Below are 21,513 nucleotides of genomic sequence, written 5' to 3'. Positions count from 1 at the left end.
GACAAATTCTCCCCAGGGTCAGGGGTGGAGAGGGAGGGCCAGGAGGCCTGAGAGATGTGGCTAGGATAGTAGGCAATGGCCGGCAAGAGCTGAATGAAAATGGGTTCATGAATGAAAGCCCTGGGGAGACAAAGGAAGATCCAGTGACTGAATGGGAGCTTTTACCAACCAGGAGCCCAGGGAAGCTCTGAACACTGCAATGTTTAAACGGACCCTGCCTAAAGGGACTCTGTTTTTAATGGTGCTGCTGTCTAGGACAGGGACATGAGTACAGAGTTGCTGGGCCTGCCTTCACACAGGAGTCTCAGCTCACTTGGCCCTGTTGTGGGACATCTTGGGGTAGTGCAAAAAAACACTCTAAAACGTCTCTAGGCATTGAGCTCCCTGCCTCAATAAACTTCTCGGTATCACTTCCCCAGAGAGGCAGGCAGGGGCAGGCACTTGCTGAGAAATCCCTGAGCGGCTGAGACCAGTTTGGGGAGCAGCTGCCCTCAGCTGCTGACAAAAGAAGAATGCAGTGATTTTGTAACATCGCGGGTTTTCTTCCGGGCTGTTGGGGGGGGAGCGCTGTGTCAGGACTCTCTTAATCAAACGCTTCAGAATTGCAGTCACTAGCGCTGCTTCGCTCAACCATGACAGGCAGCAGGTTTCAAGACAATCCCACCAAGCCCATGGCTTTTAGCAGAGTTGGACTCTAAGCAGAAAGCAGAGCTCAGACTCCAGTGTAGCAGAGCTGGCGCTTCACTGTGACAATAGGGGCCTGTCTGGGTCCGGCCCTAGCAGGGAGGGTTGTGAGCCCTGCTTCAGCGGAAGCTTTTTCTCATGAAATAAAATTGATTCATTGCAAACCTGCCCCCAACACACACACACACACACACACACACACACACACACACACACACACACACACACTCTCTCTCTCTCTCTCTCTCTCTCTCTCTAGGCAAGGTGGGGGTTGTCCTTGCAGCCCACCCCAGGGCATGCAGTCTCTGAAAGATGGACCCTGGCGAACCAGACTGTGCTGTGGACCTCTGGAGATGCAGCACAGGACAGGAACAGGCTTCGGGCGGGTGGGGAGGTAGGGAAGCAGCACGTGTCACGCAAGTGTCGCTTCAGACATGCTGTAGCACATCCATCTCCTGACTCATGGAAGAGGGAGTGTAGGGCTATTGTGTTATCCCTGCTCCACCTGAGAGTGCCCAGTGCTGGGCGAGGTGGAGGTCTTCCTCAAAGCCTCTTTAGGGCATCTTGGCAGAAACTAGATGGTGGCTGAATTGTTCTGCAGCAACCCCATGATTAGGCCACATCATATTTAGCCTTGACTGTGTTCAAAAGCAGAAGCAGTGCATGTATGGTCTAAACTAGCAGTTCTCAAACTGGCCTGGGTCTTGTGGCCCTTTTTGGGTGTCTTACCCTGCTGCAGATCCCTACTGATCCCTGTGAAGGACATTAAAAAACCCAACACTTTGTCACAACAGCAATGTTGGAACTTCTCCAGCTGCCTGAGAGATACTGGAAAATTGGCCTACGTTTTTATTTCTTTTTCCTCCTTATATACTGGGCTCTGCCTCCCTCTCACATGCCTGTGGCAAGTTTGCTGCTTGCCTCCAGTTTAAGAAACCCATCCCCCAGTTTAAGAAACACTGGTCTAAACCAGTCCTCCCAGAACATTTGCACCCAGGCATGATTTCTCATGGGATTTTATTAACCATGGTCCCACTGTTCCAGAGTAGGACATTAAACCAAACTACAAAGCAGCAGGGGACAGGGCAGAGGACCATTGCCATAGCTACCATCTGTTTGGAGTTCAGTGTAAATATACTAATGGCTGTGCTTAGCTCATGCAAGTTTTGGAACAGGGCACCACCCAGGGCAGTGGCCTGAACCTGGAGGCTCACAGCCTGAGAAGTGTTGGGGTCCAGTCTCCCAACAGGCACACTTCAGATGGCTGACTGCTCCTGCAGGAAGCTCTCTGCCCCCGGGAGGTTCCTCTCAGGCTCAGTGGCGAGAGCAGCCTCCCGAAGCACAGTCATGTGCTCTTCCGCTGCAGACAGCGATCGGTCAATCCAGTCCATGCCGCTAGTCAGGTGACAGGCATTCCTGGTCACCAAGACGAGATGGCTGACAGAGAGCAGGAGGGCCGTTGTCCTGCAAAGAGAATGGCCTGGCTTTTACTGATGGCAATGGCCATGGGTGACTGGTGCCACCTTAATCAGAGGGGGCATATGCCCCCTCCCAGCGACCAGAGACCAGGAAGGGGGGGAATCTTGCCAACCAGGGTGACGGGTCCCCGACTGCGCCGACCGGGAAGCAGCCACAGTGCTCCCGGAAGTTGCCATGGCACTCCAGAAGTGGCCACAGCACTCCCACTCCCCAGCTGGTGCTCGCAGGGGGGCACTGGCACTCCTGCTTGCCCTCCTGCCCATCACCTAAGCAGGGTGCGCAGCCTGTCAGGGGGTGCACCAGCACTCTCAGGGGGTGCACGTGCACCCCCATGTACCCCTTACGCATTGCCACTAGCAATGGCATTACCCTTTTCCTGCGCAGGAACGCAGGGAGTGGGCCAGTGGTGTGAGGTGTACATGAAACTTGGGAGTCCACCTCCAAGCTCCCTACACACAGACCCAGCTGGGCTGCAGTGGAGAGCACCCAGTGGAAGATAAGGGCCTGGCACAAGTTACCTCCATATGAGCATGAGGAAGCAGCTCCCTGAGAGCAACTCTGGCTCCAGGCTCAGAGGGTTTCCATGCCTCAGCCCTCCACATATATCCATGGCCCGATATGTCTCCCAGGAAGGAAGCTCCTTCCCCAGTTATCAGGGCTGTGCTATGCAGATTTTACCTTGCATCCAGAAGCTTGGGATCCAGTGGAGGGTACATTGACCTCACAACATCATCCACCCTAAGGGAAAGAGAGGTTTTCATGTTTTTCACTGTTTCCTTTGCAAGGTCTCTGTTAGGTGGCTGGGCTTATTTCATTTCCCCCACCATGAACATGTTTCAAAGTTAAGTACATAGCCCATTTGATGCAAACATCTGCAATGCATTGAGGCACCAATTCAGCAGAGGGCTTAGGGTGAGAACTGGAAAAGTTCTCAACATCTACAATTGGGAGAGTTTCCAGCAGATCCCAGCTCTCATTGGGCATGTAAATGGAAGAGGCCCCATAAGCAAAAGTGCCCCACACCAAGCAGCTCCCACTAAGAATGAGGGGTGGCGATGTAAAAAAAAAAAAAAAGATCTAAGTGGTTTAGGAACAAGTCCTGCTGCAGACCAATAGGTGTCTGAAACGTAGAATCATGTAAACATCCTCAGCTAAGCATTTTTCAAAAATCCAGTCACTTACACAGGTGCCTAGATGGACCTGAGCTGTTTAAAGCATGGAGCCTCAGGTGTGGGTGCTGGGCCATTGGGAATCAGAACCTGAGCTCGTTTAACAATTTGTGTCTCTCTCAGACAGCATTAGCTTCCCACTTGCTGGCTGAAATCCAAAGTGTTGATTTTGATCTTTAAATCCTTGCATCATTTCAGCCCCAGCTGCGTGCCAGGAAGGAAACGTCACCCAGTGCTGCCAGTTCTTGTGTTTTCTTCTTAAAGCCCCAGCACCTGGAGTCACACGAGACTATCCGTTTCCATTCAAATCAAGTATGTTTTTAAGCAGTTGTGGCTGCAGAGAAGGTCCTGAAAACATGCCCTCTACAGCCACAAAAACCAAGCACCTTGGGAGGGTCGGACTTGATGATCTGTTTAGGTCCCTTCCGACCCTAAGTACTACGATACTTGATGTTTATTATTTATTAAAATCTCATAATTTTTAAACCATCCTTAGGAACTTGTGGGTCTGGTATGATTTCCTGAATGCCTGTGGTAGGTAATGCTGTGAAGCAGAGTTCATCCACATTGTTAATTAGGAGCACTGGCTAACGTTCAGCATTTCTAGGGATAGCATGTTCATTTGAATTACAGGCCAAGCTTCCCCTCTACCTGTTAGCTGACTGACTCAAGCTCACCAGAAACCCTCTCCTCTCACCTGGGGCTAATTCGCTTAGCAACCACAATGATGTCATTCAGGCTGGTAGGAGATTTCATTCTGGCTCCAGAACCCATCGTCATCGCTACAAGCTTTTCTGTCAAAGTGTGACAAATCTACGTACAAAGGAGGAGAGGACAAGTGACCAATTCAGGCTTGAAGACAAAGGCTCAGGGTGGAAATGAAACTGTGGCTGTGGTTCTAGGTAAATCCTCAGCCAGTTGTTTAGTCATAGCAGAGGTAAATCAAACCCTTCTTCTCATTCACACCTACTGATATATTCTAGCATGTGGGTCTCTGGGAGGAGTGAGATAAGAATCGCATCACAAACTTATGTCATAGCAGCAGTTGCACACTCAGTAGTGGCAACAACGGATGTGTAATGTGGCAGTCTGTCTTTTTAAGAGGGAACAGTCAACCCTGTCGAGAAAGCTCAGCTGTGCAGCTTTTGGATAAGTAAGGAATGCCCCACTGGGAACTTTAAATGCTCCCAGAAGAGCGATCAGAAGAGAGGATCATGCAAGCAAGTTAGCTAGCTGTGAGGGGAGGGTCAGAGCAAAAGGGGCTCCATTTCTCATGTCTAGGACAGGGCAAAAGGATTTGGTTTGATTTGATTTATCTAAGACTATGCTTTGCTTGGGAGGACTGGCTGAGGAGCTCCTGTAGAAGCCAGCAGGCAAAGCAACCTACTCAAAGGTGCTTTGTTTTCCTAGTGTAAAAGTTCTGGAGAGGGTGAGTTACCTTCAGGATAGCGATGCAGTGAGAAACCAGGCCCCTGGGGAGAAAGAGAACAGCAGTAACTAAGAAAGATGTCTGGCTTGTCATAGCCTTTTCTTCATTCCATCCTGTGGTGGAGACTTAATCAAATACGTATATACCATGGGATCTACTGAGCACGACTCACTTCAGACATTAGTAATTTTTTCTCATTATGTTACTTCAAAATCCAGCCCTGAGAGGCCCAGCTGAAAACAAAGCGTATACCTTTAACAGAGCTGGGAAACAACAAGGGGAACAACTTCTTTACCTATAGCAGTCGCACACTGCCTGCCCCTGAAAAGTTACAAAAATTGAGACTGAACTTTTCTTTGTGGTAAAAGTTTGATCTCAAGAAGAAGTTGTGGGCTTGCTGCTGGAACTACTGCCTAAAAGTCTCAGGGCTGTGCTATGCAGATGCAGGAGATTAGAGCAGGGGGCTGTCTCATCTGCTCTTGAAATGAACAAATCTGATGGCTTATTTAATGGCCAATTTCTAGAATCTGTGATCCTACATTCCTTTGTTAGTCCAATCTGAGGCGTGTCTATTAGTGTGACTTCCACCAAGAGCTTGTGCATAAAAGGTTAGCACATTGCAAATACAGAACAATGGAGTCAGAAGCAAGAACTTATGGTTTTGCACTGTACCAGGGAACAAGTAACTGTTGTCAGAGTCCAGTTGTATTTGTAGGTGCAGATTACATTCCCACTTCCTAACTTCACATGCCTCTGGTGTAAACAGGTTTCAGCTACATGTATTTAAGACTTCCTCAGAGGCTCTGGGTTTTGGCTGCAACCAAGGCTGGAGACTTTGACTAGGGTGTACCAGTGCTTCTGTTGGGACTTAAAGCCAGAGGTTCCTAGCTAAAGGGTCTTGCCCCTCTGCTCAGGGTCAGACCAAATGCCATATTTGGGTCAGGAAGGAATTTTACCCCATGGTCAGATTGGTATGGACTATAGGGGTTATGGCTTTCCTCTGTAGCAGGGGCATGGCCCTCCACCTGGGATCTTTTGAGCATATATTAACAACTTTTTACAGAACAGGGCACTGGCTGCTATTGTCTCCCTACTTTACCTGTGGCAGGTTAGGATGTTACGTGTTCTGTTATGTTAGGGTTGGTGATAGTTTTATGAGACCTTTACATTTTGTATTTTATGGGATGGTTTGGATAGGGATGATCCTGCCTTAGGCAGGGGTTTGGACTAGACAACCTCTGGAGGTCCCTTCCAGCCCTACTTCTCTCTGATTCTATAACATGTAGCTGCTACCATGTTGTACAACATGCCCAAAAGCAGTCCCACAGACCAGCCTGCACCAGGGCTCTCCCGTCAGCAAATCAAGATCCAAAATATTGTTGTCTGGACTACAGCAACACTTAAGGAGCCAGGCAGAGAGCAGGGAGAGTGCCCGCCCATGGACAGATCTAGGACTTTAAAAATTAGAGTGGGGTGCAGATGGTCACACAACATCACACTGAACTGAAAAAAATGTGTTGTTCCATGAGAAACTAGATGCTTTGCTAATATGCTAGGAGGCTAGCGCTATATTATTCAGTTTAAGGCAAAGAAAAAAAATAAATGTAACTACTGGAATGTGCACTATTTGCTAGATTATATATAAAGCTAAACACAACAAACTAGGCAAAAAATAATCAAAAGATAACATGTCATTAGTCCTGTAGTCATTATAGTTAAACAAAATCTAGCCTTCCTGAGCATTTTGACAGTGCCTCCACTACTTCACTGTCAGTCACTTCCACACCTAAGTTAATATTACCACATCCAAATTAAGGTTTTTAGCGTGAACTAAAAACAGTCTGCAGGGCTGTGAAATAGAAGAGAGATGTTACTAAGAATGGTTAACAGACAGCAAAATTGCAGAAGAAAGGATAGTTTGATTAGTGGAATATCAAGACAGTTAAACAAAGGATAGAGGGTCATTAACATCTGTTGAGTGGAGAGAGATTAGCAGGAATCAGAGAGGTGATAATGAGCCATGAAGTCAATTGACTCTCTCAACACTGCCTGAACAGACATGCTACTGTCCCTCCCAGGCAGTTGGCTTTAAAAGTTTGGGTGGAGCAGGAATCAAAGGGCGGGGGGGGGGGGGGCATGAATTGCATCACTGTGTCTCTTCCTGGATCTGCCCCTGTGCCCACCCCAAACAGCTGGCAGTTTAATTCAACAGGACAGCCAAAGAGAGGAAGAGAGACTTGTCCCAAGTCATCCAGTAGCCTGGTGGCATAGCTATACATAGAAGAAGCACTACCTCCTGAGGCCAGACCAATACCTGACCCTCCTGCCAGCCTCACTGCTGACTAAGGTGGCTCCAGGTAAGCACATGCATGCTCTCAATGCAGTGCCTGGGCTCCCAAACTTAGAGCACAGTGCTGTGGACAAGGACAAGGGCAACAGAGTCAGGGAGAGATTTCTAAAGAGCATGTGGGAAGGAATATTGCACATCTTACGAGGCGTCTTCGATCCAGTCCTCGTTCTCCAAAATGGCCTCGATGTGTGGGTTTGTTATGACAACATCATCCAGCTCCAGCTCTGAGGGCTCGGACTGTGTCTCCATGGCACCAATAAGGTCAACGATAGGCCTGGAAGGACAGGGAAGGTTTGATGGAGGGGAAGTAGTTGGGATAGAAATAGCAAAAGGGGAATTTTTTCTAAAACGCATACAGGGTAAGAGTGCCTGCTCAAGATACAGCTAGGCCCCCCCCAGTAGGATATTTCAGAACAGGAAAGTCAAACTCACCCCACCCCTCGTGGACCACATCCTAGACCACAGGGCTTCTTGTGGTCAGATCCAGTGGCAGGGCAAATGGCAACTGCAGGGCGTTAAGCACAGCCATTGCTCGTTCCCTGCCACCAATACGTATCTGTGCCCTGGATTTTGGTGTCACGGCTCTGTCCACTTGCCCCACCCCCAAAACTCCTGGCCCCTCTACCTGCTCCATAGGCCACATGACATGGTCCCATGGGCCACATCCAGCCCAGTAACACCCAATGGGAACCAATCGAGTAACTCCCTAAGTACGTTTAAAAATTTGGCACTTAAGTAACTGAGTCTCACTGATTCAAAGTGAGCTGGATGTCTAAATGACTTGAAAAATGCAATCCTAAATGACTAAGTCACTTTGAAAATAGGATTTAGGCTCCTAAGTCATGTTTGTACATGGAGAAGTTGGCACCAAGGGTGTTCTGCCAGAATCCTTTATTTTCAGTGGTTATGGCCAAGATGTTCAGAAAAGCGACTAGTGACTAAGGGTGCTGGATTTCCTGGGTACTTTGCCCAAGAGACCTCCCAGGGTCCTGCGTGTCAAAGGGCTGCCTCTCCTGATATACATGATGTCCTAAGGTATGAGGCTGTGAAGAATCCGGACCTCCGAGCTCTGTGTTTAATTCTCTATTTGAAACTTTTGAGGCACTGTCATTGAATCCTCCTGGCTTCCTTCCCCACTGGTATCTTGTTCAATAAAACCATAGAGTTATTGAGTCTTCTTTGGCTGAACTGCTGATGTTGTAACAAACCATGAGGGATGTGATAGAGCTAAGCAGCAGACTTACACTCCTTCTCCCATGGTGCATTTAATACCACCTCTGAACTCTCCAGACCGGATCTCTCAGAGGTGCCCAACCTGCAAATATTCTCTTGGGTAAATGTCACTTCTGTTCTCGTCTCTTCTATCTCAGGTTTTGGACCAGAGCCCCATGCTCCGATCTCTGATGCTTTGAGTTGTGTGTTAGATGCTATGATTAATGTTCCTCACATCCCGTTTGTTCTTCTCATTCTCTAGAACCATATTGCATCTCCACTGGGGGGAAAAAGGAAATGCGGAAAAGCCGTGTAGCCTGGGGTTTCAAGGAAGCCTAAATGAGTTAGGTGCCTTCATCCTAGTGATTTTCAATATAAAGTTGTCATGCCAGTTTACATTTGCCCCAGTAAAAAGGGCCCTTATAAAGGGGCCTGCTCCCCTCCCCACAAAGTGAAGCTCTTTTACCTACTACTCTACACTAGCAAGGTGTCGTGTTTTAACTCTACTGGGTGTGGTGAAAGCAGTGCCACTTTCTAATGTAGATATTGCTCCTGGCTGTATTTCTGCCTTAGCTCTTTGGCCATTTCATTTTCAGCCATCTGCCATGAACTGATTCTCATCTGCCATGTTGGATCACAGCCTTCAGAAGGCAATGACTTGCCAGCCATGTTTATACGAACTCCCTGCTAAGGCCAAGTAGAGGGGTTCTGAGCACATGGTTCAGCATTACACCAGACTTCTTGTTTCAGGGAAGCCTGAGAGCACAGGGGCACACGCACAGGCCCTTTGCTCTGCCTAATTGCTGGGATCTGGTCCAGCAGTGAGGGGAAAGGACTTGTTTTTTTGCAGTGGTGCTGTGCTCAGTGGGGAAGCAGTGTAGACTTGACCCCAATGACTCAGGCAGGCTTGAAAGATTGACCCGAACTGTTCCTCATGGTCTCTGTAGGAGCTGTCCAGACTCACCTCTAGCAGCACCTGGGTGGCGCTCACACACTCCTCCCTTTACCCCATTCCCTCCCCTAATTCTTTCTCTCCTCCCTAGTAGTGATCTGCCAGAGGAGAAGGGGCTGGATACTCACTTTGTGTCATAATGGTGCAGGAGGTCCTTGGGCCGGCAGTACCGCTGTCTACACACCACCACCAATGCCACAAATGAAGCCAGGAAAATAGTAGCAAGCACGCCGATGGCAACGATGACAACAGTCTCCATGGCTTCTCAGCAGCACAGCAGGCTGCAGTCAGAGGTGCATTTCCATCTCACAGGTCAGTTTAGAAAAATAATGCTTAAGCTGCAATGCAATTATACAGAGTGAAAGCCCAAACAGTGAATGTGAGAAAAATTACAGCCCTGGACATGATCAGGGAAACTTTGCAGAAACAAATGTAAAAGGTGTGGAGTGGGGGGAGAAGGACCTTTTATTTTTTAACTTTTCAAGCCTTTATTATGTAAAAAAATAAAAGATGAAAGTGAAAAAGTATGCCCCCCCCCGCCATAGGGCCGGGACATGAAAGACCTGTCAATAACAAAATTCCCATATCCCCAGAGATTGAAACCCCTCCCTTCTCCCCTATACCCTTCATGTGGTTACACATTTAGGACTAAGTATCCATCTTCCACTTTGCAGAGTGCCCCCTTGATGGCCCAGCACAACACAAAATGGCCCACAAAAGAGGGGGGCAGGAGAGAGAAAACAGTCAGGGGAACATAAAAAGGAAAATCAGTTCACAAGCAGGTTGGAGAATAGTGCTCCATAATTTCTTCCCAGTTTCAAAATGTGAGATTTCTAGCTTCAGGACATTTCACAGGCTCCATCTTGTATTATGTGCAAGCAGGGAAAGGAGGGGCCCTGCCATGTTTCTCATTTCAAATTCCAAACTTCAAAGAAACAACAAAATTTGAAACATTTAGGCAGCTTTGATGAGCCAAGCTGAAGTGCACAGACAGACAGGAGCATCTGCCCAGGAGCTGAACCTTACCAAATAGCAGCAAGCCCAGAAATACACTAATAGTACGGTTGTTTCCCCATCACAAAGGTTTATTGCTTACGTTAGAAGTAGCACCTAGAGACCTCAGCCAAAATCAGCGCCTCAACGTGGTAGGTGCTGTACAGACCCTGTGAGACCGTCCCTGCTGCAAAGACCATATTATCTTAATAGACAAGACAGTATATAGAGACCGGGGGGGAGATAGTGACCTGCTCAAGGCCACTCAACAGGACAGCAGCAGAGCTGGGTGCGGGGTCTCGTCTCATGGAACAATACCCTACCCACTAGACATCACTGCTTGTCACAAATAATAAATGGTTGCAGGCACCTATCAAGCATTTGGATGTCTATTACCTCTTCAAAACATTAGCGATTTAAAGAGTTACAGAGCCAAGAAAATCAGCTTTACTGTTCCAAAGCAAGTCATTGATACACATGCATTCATACAAGATTCACACCATAACCTTAACTCTGCCCAGCAGCATTGGGATCCTGTACTGTTCCCAAAGTACTGCAGCCTGTTATCTATGTAGAAGGACAGTTGCATGTTCAAAGGAATGACTAAGGCCTGCTCTAGTTTTAGGATGCCTTGGGGTATTGTTGCTGTTGTTATTATTATTTGTAGGGCAGCCGTGCTTAGGAACACCAGTCATGGGCCACAGCCCTTCTGCGCTCGGTGCTGTACAAACACAACACAAAACACAGGTTCCTGCCACACAGAGTTTGCAGTCTGAGACAAGGGTACTCAACCCCTGGCTTGCAGGCCAGATATTGTCTGTGGAGCTGTGTTATCTGGTCCTCAAGGTTCCCCACGAGCCCAGAAGTTTGGCAGCGGAGGAGTAGTGGCTGTTCATGGGCCAGAGAGCGTGCTAGATTGGGCACTGGGCCCTGAACCCAACATGTGGGACCCAATATGACTGTGCAGAACCAGGCAGAAAGAGAATGGGGCCAATCCAGGTGCACACAGACCAGGCAGAAGTGGCATGGAGCCTGATCTGGCCATGGACTAGCCCCACACCAGACCACACATCCAGCTCATGGGACCCAAAGCTTGAGCACCGCTGGTCTAAGCTAAGAGAGCACAGGTGGATGGAGCAGATGGACAGGAACACAAGGAAACTTTGAGATAGCATTGGGAAGCAGGGCTGTCAGCACAGTGACAGTCTCATGGTGTCAAATCTTTTTGAGTCATTAGGGAAAAGATGTGCTTTAAAGAGGGCTCTGAGAAAGAATAATGCATTACTTACATGGTTGTTTATGAGCAGTTCCCCCCAAGCATAAGGGGCAGCAGGAAAGGGAGAGGTGTTTGTGTGAAGATCTAACAAGTGAGTGATGCTAGTGACCCACTAGCTAGATCCCATTAGGTTTCAGCAGATGTGGGGAGCTAATGTTTCAGTAGCAAATGATAGATGCTGGGGCAAGTCGGGCAGGTCATGGAGATCCCTGACAGAGAAGACCAGCAGTTCACATCTGAGGTGAGAAAGAAGCGGGTGCCTGTGGAGGGTGCAGAGGGAGGCATGAGCTGGTCCAGATGATCAGCTGGAACGGTCTCTGCAGCAGTGTGCTGCATGGGAGCGAGCAGGAAGTGCTGCATGTGTCAAAGCTGGAGAGAATAACAAAATAATTTAAAAAAAAAAGGGTTGGAAGGGACCTCAGGAGGTCATCCAGTCCAACCCCCTACTCCAAACGGGACCATCCCCAACCATATCATCCCAGCCAAGGCTTTGTCTGTCAGGACACTACAGCAACTGAGATGACAGATGGTAAGAGCCAGGGTGACAGTTTTAGCTGGTGGAAGGAGAGGAAAGGCTGAATCATTAGCGATTTGTGCAGGAACACTGTGAAATCAGACATAGCCAGGGTGTCAGCACCTAGAGGCAGAGGTGCAAGTCAAAGAGGATGCACGTTAAGGGCCCAAGTGACAGGCAGAGTGGTCGTGGGCAGCTGGTGGAGTGATTCAGAGCTCTGTTTTAGCTATGTGCTGGCTATACACCCACGTGGAGCTGGTCGAGTCAGGCTGAGAGTTTGGTCTAGACAGAAGGAGGCAGGTCTGGAGCAGAGAGGTAGATCTGTGAGTCACCAGCACAAAGAGGGTAGCTGCCTGTGTGTGCTGGCAGATGAATGAGGCTTACAGGAAGAGGAGAGGGGGAGACCTGTGGCACTCAAAAAAATGCTGCAGGGGGGGGATGCTGAGCAGGAGCATGGAGAGGAAGCACGGGAACCAGTAAAGGCTAGAGCCATTAAAGGACAAGATCTCTTGAGGAGAAGAGCGTGGTCAAGAGTGTGGACTGGCTGATCGGCCAAGGAGGATGAGTGAGGAACTGGGATTCTGAGCGTGGGCTGGGGAGTGGGGCACAAGCCCAGGGCAGGTCCCTGCTCATAGCACAGGACACCCAGAACCAGGCCAGACCCACAAGCACGGAGATGCCCAAACCAGGTGGCACAGGGACCCAGGGGATGCCCAGGCCTGGCCCGTGTCCAAGGTGCACTGGGACCCAAAGTGCACAGGACATTCAAACTGCACAGGGACGCAGCAACCGCATCCAGGCCCATAGTACACCATGCTCCTTCGGGTGCTGTACCAGGAGCGAAGCCAAAGCAGAGGGAGCCTGGCTTGAAACCTCAGTGCCTCAGAGCAGAGCAGGTTCCCATGGCAGTCAAACAGGTTTGCCCTGCGTCATGCAGCTCTGCAGGAAGGGGCAAGAGGAAAGCACACTGGGACCCCCAGCTCCTCCGTCAAGTCATTTAAAGAGAAATAAAGCTGTGGTCCTTCCTACCTGCCTGCCAGAGAGCACTCGCAGCGCATGGGCAGCCAGGATTGCTGTTCTGGTCCTGGATCGGGGACGCCCAGCAAACACTCAGAGCTCTGCACGACCTTTATCCCCACCTACAGCAAACACCCTGGGCTGGGCACTCCCCGGGGAACTGCAGTTCTGTCGTAGGCAAGTCACGGGGAGTGATTCTTCCATGCTATTCAGCACTGGCGCTGTCTCACTGGTCTGGGGCACCACATTTCAAGAGAAACATGACCATGCTAGAAAGAGTCCGGAGGAGAGGAACACAACTAATTCGAGGCCAAGGGAACACGATATATGAGGAGAGATTGGAAGAACTAGGATTATTTAGTATGGAGAAGTGAAGACGGACGGGAGATGTAGTAACAGTCTTTGAAAACAGAAAGAGTTGTCAGGAAGAGGAGGGCGATAAACTATTCTGTGTCCACAGGGGACAGGGCAAGAAGAAATGAATTTGAAATGGAGCAAGGGAAAAGTAAAGTGGATTTTAGGGAGAACTTTCTGACTGCGGGTGGGCAAGCGCTGGCACAGACTGGCTAGAGAGTCTGGAAGCTTTTAAGGGTCAGTTAGACAGACGCTTGGCTGGCATAGTTGAGGCAAGGCTGATACTGCCCTGAGCAGGGGGTTGGATAGGATGTGCTCCTAAGGCCTCTTTCAGCTCTGGTTTCTGTAATTTAAGATTCTCCACTCCTCCCCCAAATCTGCCATCTTTGCTGAAAGGAGCCAGGCCTGTGTGCGGGGGAAGGGGCTGCTCAGAGAGGAAACGCAACACTTTATCTGTCTGCAAGAGCTTCCCTCTGTTTAGTGAGGCTCATCCCTGGGAAGGGCTTGAAGCCTGCTTGCTCTTCACTTACAGGACCCATTTTCGCCCTATGGCACTGGTGCCCAGTCCAGGGCACCACGTTTCAAGACAGACACAACTGTCGCCCTGTGGCACTGCCCATTCTTGTCACCAGTCTCTCCGTGCTTGGAATTTTCTTTAAACCCCGACGGCTGGAAAAGCCTCTATGACTGCAAGGAGGTCCCCAGCCCCGTGGGCTGTGGGAAGGAACTTGAAAAAATGATGCCTGAAAAACTCATAACTTTGCGGAACACTCAAATCTGTGGGCTTCACAGAGATAACGGTTTCACAGCTCATTACAATTTACCCGTTCCTTGTGCTAACCTCTCTGTGCTCCCCAGATTATAAAGACCCTCTTCTCTGTCAAATAGTCTTATTCTTTTATGTAACAAGGTGTAGTTATTTCAATCGCTCTTTACTTGGTCTGTAGTTATTTCTGATAACATCTCTTTGTCCCACAGGCTATAACCCCCTCTTCCCAGTCTTCAAGTGATGTAATGGAGTGAAACCAAAGTCGTGGCATTTAGCTTCAGCTATACCTGCTTCTTTCCCAGATTTGAGTGGAGGTATTTTGTACCCTCAGGCTTGTCTAGCATCTCTCCCAGCTATACAGTTGGTCCAGTGAAAGATATCGGCCTTAGTGAGGCCGCAGCTGGAGTACTGCGTCCAGTTTTGGGCTCCACAATTCAAAAAGGATGTGGAGAAGCTTGAGAGAGTCCAGAGAAGAGCCACGCACATGATCAGAGGTCAGGGAAGAAGACCCTACGATGACAGCCTGAGAGCCCTGGGGCTCTTTAGCCTGGAAAAGCGCAGGCTCAGGGGTGATCTGATGGCCACCTACAAGTTTATCAGGGGTGATCACCAGTATCTGGGGGAACGTTTGTTCACCAGAGCGCCCCAAGGGATGACGAGGACGAATGGTCACAAACTACTACAAGATCGTTTCAGGCTGGACATAAGGAAGAATTTCTTTACTGTACGAGCCCCCAAGGTCTGGAACAGCCTGCCACCGGAGGTTGTTCAAGTGCCTTCATTGAACACCTTCAAGATGAAACTGGATGCTTATCTTGCTGGGATCCTATGACCCCAGCTGATGTCCTGCCCTTTGGGCAGGGGGCTGGACTCGATGATCTTCCGAGGTCCCTTCTAGCCCTAATGTCTATGAATCTATGAATCACCAAGCAAAATCTTGCTTCCAGCACCAGCAGCCAACAATCCCTTCCCCCTACCAGTTCTTTAAAAAATCTCATGATTTTTAAGACAGTCTCATGATTCCCTAAGGTTTGGCTCATGATTTTCACCTCCTGTGAGTGGTAATGCTGCTCCAGAGCACAGCCCTGCAATGTCAGTGAGCTCCCCCAGGGACTAACAGCTCAGCCACAGTGGTGTTTCAGTAAGAGCAGCAGTCCACACTAGCTTTTATGTAGCAAAATTAGTTCCCATTTCTGCATTTTCATTTGCTTCAAACTTTTACTCACGGGCCTGTAATTTCCCAGACTACCCTGTTTCCACCTGAAGCTTTAAAAAAATTACTTAATCATTATTATTTTTACTTTTAAAAAGAACAGAGAAAGCATTTCAGAAGTGGCACTTGGCCCTGTACTTGCTGTGCAAGCGGATAGAAAAGTGGTGTAGCAGAGACAACACTCTTTAGAGGCAGATTTGAACACAAAAGCCAGATCTGGAATGAAAGACTGCAGAGCTCCTTCAAGCCCCACACAATCCTCCTATTTTTCCTCAATAGCCTGGCGATTAAGGTCAGAGGGGCTTCAGAGGAGGCTACTCACATGAGCGAAGTTAAATCCGCAAACCATTAAAGGCAACATTTGCCACAATCACATTCTGGAGCGTAACAGCCTGGTGGGTCCAGTGGAGAGGGGTCTCTGCCAGGACCCAGGAAACCTGGTTTTCCTCTTGGCTTTATTTCACAGCCTTAGACCAGTCACCTCCCCCTTGCTGTGCTTCTGCTTTCCCTCCTCTTCTTTGTCTATTTACCACAGGGATGATACTCTCCCTTACTACGTATTGGTACAGCACCTAACACAATTAGGCTCTGATCTCAATAGAATATCTACACGTGCTATACCATAACCCGTAATGACAGTGCTCAACCTTAGTATTTTATGCCCCAGGTGCTGCAATAAGTAACTTTTAACTTTTCCCAAACATAATTTTCTGCATGGATTCATACTGCATTGCCTAGGAATGTGCACTTGAACTGTAATCCACATTACTGTACAATGGGAGGAATATTATGGCACTGCCGCTGCAGAAGGAACTTGCACTATTCCCTGACTCACATGAACGCTGTCTCATAATGTGGATCAGTGTAGTTTTGGGGTGTCTAAATCCACCTTTATGATATTCCCTTTAAGACAGTACAACAATCTTATTGACATGTTTTTTGCCTGCAGTCCTGATAAAAAGCTGCAGAGAATAATTCAGGACAGTACGTTTCTTTCAGACCTGAGCCTGCAAGCACAAGGGGGGTTATGCACGTGCATAAATTTACTTCTGGGTTTCCAAGATTGGACCCCAGCTGCTAAACAAATCCAAACTACATTACACATTTGAATTCTCTAGATATCCTCCACCAAAAAAAACGCAGCAATCAACCATACTGGTGTTTTGTTGTAGCCAATTTCCTAGAAGCAAATCCACAGTGTAACTGCAATGGTTTATATAAGCATCTGGCCCACCAACACTGTTCTCCCCTTGTAATTTGAAAGGATCTCTAACATTGTAAGCTTACACTTTGCCTTCGGCATAATTCAGTTTCATTCTAGATATAAATCCACTTCCCCATCAACAAAATGCAATTGCCTACGTCTGGAGAAAATACTATCAGTAATACCTTGCCATAAAGTTATGCTAGCAGAGACCCAGAGGAATAAAACTGCCTAGAAAGAAAAGAAAGGAAAAAAAGAAATCAGCCTCGCCTTTTTGCAACTGGAATCGATCACTTATTGCTGAGGAATTTTGATTTCACCATGGCTTCTCAAACAACTCAGAGGAGGAAAAAAAGCAGTCTGCAAAACAAAAATCTGCCCTTTGAATAGCTGATTTTTTTTAAATAGGATTAAATACAGATCTGGAATGTCGTCTCTGTTTCTGAACTGCTCACAGAGTGAGAAACACGGCTTAGTGTTAGCTGTTTGTTTTCTGAATCGGTTTCTTCTTTAAAAGGCTGAATCTAAATTGTAAAGTTTCTTAAAGTATTGTCTCCCAGACAGCCCCAGAAAGAACAATTCAGAGCAGCTACCAGACTGAGCCTTCCCCTGTAGAAGAAAAAAAAGTTGGAGACTGCTCTCCATCCTGGATCATTTTACAGTTACCTGCAAATGTTGTGGGTTAGACAAAAGGGTCCAGTGTGCCAGCGTTTGTTCTTCAAGTTTCTCTCCCTTCAAACAAAATGGACTCCCAGATCCTTAGGCTGAGAGCTGCCTAGCCCATTATCCTCACGGTGTGCTCTGGCTTGTAAGCATTCCTAGCTGGTGTGCTTATGTGTGTTAGGAGTAAAACTGAACAGACTCCAACCTGACAGAGCAATGATTAGTATGTGGGCTGAGAGTGCTGTTGGTCAGCTGCTTTCTCTCCATAGGGGCACACTGGGATACAGCCCCAGACAGTGGCAGAGGCATGAGAAATTAGTGGACCTGGCTAGACAAGCAGGAAAATCCCAATCCAACAAGAAAAGGCACTTTAGAGTCCCATAATTGAATTGAGCGTCTATCTAGCCCCCCCGGTACTGTAGCACTTTTTGCAACTATCTATTTGGTCTAATAAAAGATACCACCTCCCCAAGAGTCCTGATTACTTTTGCCTGCAGACCAACACAGCTCCAACCTGAATCTCTGCTTTAAGAGAGCTTACCTTCTGAACACCTCTCTGGGGCTAGACAGTGTTTTTACCCCTATTTTACAGATGGAAAAGTGAGGCCCAGAAAAAACAAGCAATTTGCCCACCTCCGTTGCTTATACACACTAACTTTAAACCTTGCCTAGGGACCAGCTAATACTAATAGTGCTATTCAGTGGATGACAGCAAGGTACAACTCACTGGCTATCACTGATAGTGACATGAACGGGGCTCCCAAGAGCTTGGGCTCCTCTAGATCAGGGGCGGGCAATTATTTTGGGTGGAGGGCCGCTTACTGAGTTTTGGCAAGCCATCGAGGACCGCATGACAGGCACCCAGGGGCAGATAAATATTATTTTTCTTAATTTTGCGGGGGCCCCGCGGGCCGGGTAGAATGGCCTGGCAGGCCGTATCCGGCCTCCAGGCTACATTTTGCCCACCCCTGCTCTAGATGCACTGCAAAGGTTGTTGAACCCAGCATTTGACTTAAAGACCACTGTAATACTCCGGGTGATGCAGCCCTGGGGAAGGACTGCATTGTTGCTCCCGATAAGATGGTACAGGTCCCTGGGGGAAACCAAAGTCATATCCATCCTCACACCCCATGGACCACTTCCTGCCTTATATACTGTTTCTCTCAGCAGCATACTCCAGGCCCAAGTCTCAGTGCTTGCATTTGCTCCAGGAAATGAGATCATGGAAACACCACCCTGAAGAAGATCAGGACTCTCTCTAACCTTGCAGAAGCTCCTCTTCAACACTGGCCAGCACCTAAATGAAGTTTCCTCCAGATAGCAGATGGTTAGAGGTTGGCTTACAGTGAACAACGAAGGTTTCCGTTCCTTTCGAAATGCTTTGAGCTGGATCTTAGTAAGGGTTTAGAGGCCTAATACAGAATGAGGTGGAATTAAATTGCTTAAATCCATTACAAACCAAGCCACACCCTTCTCAGCTGCCACCTTAGCTTGGGTTCGCTTTAACTCACTAGATGCCTCTGTATTCGATCTTAAAGCTCCCCAGGGAGCTCTGTGCATGCCCAGAGCTGCCCCCATCTAAGCAGTTTAGCACTTTGTTCTGCCTAAGCCTGACTGGCATCCCACCGCTAGCCAACAACACTGGCTAAGTCCTCCGTGGGGCCCGGTCTAGTACACTAGTTTATAGCAGACACAACACATATGGGCAGGATGGTGAAAAAGCCATTTTCTTTTTGAAATGGGGCTAGAGGAGGTGGTGCCATGACCCACTTTATATATACTAGATGAGCGGCAGGAACACTCTTTCAGAAAGAGGGAGGCCTGAGCTCTAGGTCCTCCTCAGCCTGGGGAGGTTAATCATACCCCAGAAGAGTGCCCTAGCCAGTATACTGGGGTGTAGGTTGTAGCCGTGTTGGTCTAAGGACATAGGCAGACAAGGTCCTTTGGGTGAATCTGATCTCTTTTATTAGACCAACTTAAATAGTTGGAAAAAAAATGTTTAGCAAGCTTTCAGGTTTAAAAACCCTTTGTCAGGCTGAGGAAGCCTCTGCAGCTGGTGTGTGCTCTTGGCCTAATAAAAGAGATCAGATTCACCCAAAGGACCTTGTCTGCCTAACCAGTACACTGGCTCTTCAGGGACAGGGGCACCACCCACCCCTCTTGTTGAAGCTGAGCAAAGAACTGAAGATTCACTGGGCTGGGAACGGTGAGGAATGATGAACTCACAACTGGCCATAATGTGGCAATGAGCTGCTGCAGCTGGGCATCGGGGGGGAAAAAAAGATTTTCTTTGCCTTAGCTGCCATTTGCTGTCATTGTTCTTTGAGGAAGCTTGACTGGATACTCCCAAGGTAGCTATTCTGTGCTGATATTCCAACAATGGGTTTGCATCCCTTTATCATGCCTCCTTTTAGCTGGCTGCTCTCTAAGGTAAAACAGTTTTGATCTTTGCTGTCTCCTATCACATGGAAGCTTTGCTCCTCACCTTGCTTTTCACTTGTCTCTACATCTCTTCTCTTTCCTTCATGAGGTAGAACAACCAGGATTACCCAGAGTATCCTTAGCAAAGCTTATGACAAAGATAGGAACTTTGGAGCGGGAACTGAACATACCGGAGCATGTTATGTGGGGGGAGGGATTAGAAAAAGATAATGAGAAACTCACTTGACTAGGGAATTACCAACTCTGTAGCATCCAGCATTTTGTCAGATGTGTATTGCAAGTATTACACAGCCCTCCCAGATTGATAGCATGGGATTTACATACTGCCTGTACAACCAGAATCATTTCATATCACCCACCAATTTTGCCACCTAGCTGTCCAATCCCCTAGTCCAAATCATTAATCATGATAATGAAGGTGCAGTAGTACCTGTTTTATATGGAGAATGCAGCACATGGTCCCCAATCCATGGACTAAGATTGCATTTCTGGGGATTATCTGTTAACTAGTCTGTGTGTTAGAAATAATTAAACATGGGACTTGTGCATATTTTCTTCAGTTTCTTACCTGTTTTCTCACCCACTTGTACCAAAAAAATAAAAATAAAGGCTAGTTTGAATCCTTTTACATTTCCGTGCAGTTAAAATTCATTTAATGCTTGTGACAAACATGCCTTATAATAACAAACTGAATTGTAGTTAAGCAGTTATGATCAATTTCCCCACTTTCCCCATCGTATTAATGATTTCCTTTAATACTAATGGCTGCCATGGTCCATAACTTACAACCATGATTCACAATGCCCAGTGAACATGAAGAGGTGTGCACCCTCGGTAATGATGGCCCCTATCTCACTGGCAGACAGGTGCCAATAGTCAAAAGAAAATCTCTCAGTATTCCCATTAGGTTTGGAAGGAAGATGGCCACTATTTCCAAAGAGCCGTGTTGTGTGAAACTCCCTTCTCTGGTGTTTTCTTACCTTTGCGTTGGCCTGAAGGTTCCCAGGGCCAGCAACTTGGGGCTACGCATGGAGGACTGTCAAAACTTGATGGCACTCTATGCACAAAGAAACCCACTTGGACAAGGATGGCTATTGCTCCAGGCCAATTAGTTTTCCTAGGCTGAACTCCAGCAGGGTAGTAACCAAGCAGTGTCAGCCGGTGACTTTTGTCACTTGATGAGGGAGTCACTTGGCAAAGGAGGCTGGAGGTTATAATAGAAAAGGTCTCTCCCCAGCCATTTGTGGGTATGGGGTGTTGCTCAATAATGGGAGTTGTGAAGTGTGCAGAGACCTACTCAGCTGCGAAGAGGAGTACCTAGCATGCCCTCTGGCTGGCATTCGGTCTTCAGCTCCTTATTCCACACAAGTAATACGAACAAACCACAGCCAGATCCCAAGTCACCAGGTCCAGTAATTATGCAAAGCCCAAGCTTAGAAGCAACTCTGGCTACTGAGACAGAGCGCTGTTTGCCAACTGCCCTCTGCAACACTAGAAACCAAAGAGATTGTTGCCTTCCCGCTTCCCTTTTTTGTTCAGAAGGATGCTTTCTGGGTCTCCATTGATATCTTGGTGAACAGCCATCAGGCCTGCCTGCCAAACTTATGAATTTCAGTCCCTTGCCCCCTGTTTCTAAATGAAGAACCTCCCTCTTCCCACAGTTGGTCTTTGCCCTCTTCACCTTTGCAACCTTACCTCCTTCAAAGGAGTTGAACTGAATCACGCTCTGCTTTCACAATCCAGGGGGGGTAAAAGGTTAGCGCAGTGCAACAGCTGCTCGCTCAGCTTTGCAC

The 21,513-nt window shown here is 47.9% G+C and overlaps 1 protein-coding gene across 4 annotated transcripts; it reads right to left on the bottom strand.

Annotated features, from left to right (window-relative positions):
• Window positions 1–1,684: 1,684 nt before the first annotated feature.
• On the bottom strand, window positions 1,685–21,513 carry TMEM98 (transmembrane protein 98). Of its 4 annotated transcripts, none has more exons than XM_014601350.3 (7): window positions 21,416–21,513; window positions 9,404–9,613; window positions 7,254–7,385; window positions 4,771–4,804; window positions 4,030–4,145; window positions 2,842–2,901; window positions 1,685–2,148 (listed from the first exon to the last, which is right to left on the bottom strand). In XM_014601350.3, exons 2-7 carry the CDS (start codon window positions 9,532–9,534, stop codon window positions 1,941–1,943), a joined length of 681 nt encoding a protein of 226 aa, XP_014456836.1. In that variant the 5' UTR covers window positions 9,535–9,613; window positions 21,416–21,513; the 3' UTR covers window positions 1,685–1,940. The 4 variants fall into 4 exon arrangements, with proteins under 4 accessions (XP_014456836.1, XP_006268299.1, XP_014456835.1 ...); XM_006268237.4 differs by lacking the exon at window positions 21,416–21,513 and adding an exon at window positions 17,282–17,461; XM_014601349.3 differs by lacking the exon at window positions 21,416–21,513 and adding an exon at window positions 13,088–13,196.

Source organism: Alligator mississippiensis, chromosome 4 (genome assembly GCF_030867095.1).
Source record: "Alligator mississippiensis isolate rAllMis1 chromosome 4, rAllMis1, whole genome shotgun sequence".
In the NCBI taxonomy this organism is placed as follows: Eukaryota; Metazoa; Chordata; order Crocodylia; family Alligatoridae; genus Alligator; species Alligator mississippiensis.
Note: the sequence above shows the minus strand (reverse complement) of the source record. Positions and strands in the feature narration are given on the sequence as shown.

What these genes read in the sequence shown, in the direction of transcription:
- TMEM98 (XM_014601350.3), bottom strand. Translation starts at nt 9,534, where the DNA reads ATGGAGACTGTTGTCATCGTTGCCATCGGCGTGCTTGCTACTATTTTC. An exon ending in GACTGGATCGAAGACGCCTC is followed by an intron (nt 4,805 to 7,253) that starts GTAAGATGTGCA and finishes CTTTCTCCCCAG; the next exon opens with GGGCCTGGTTTCTCACTGCA. An exon ending in ACTGCATCGCTATCCTGAAG is followed by an intron (nt 4,146 to 4,770) that starts GTAACTCACCCT and finishes CTTTGTACGTAG; the next exon opens with ATTTGTCACACTTTGACAGA.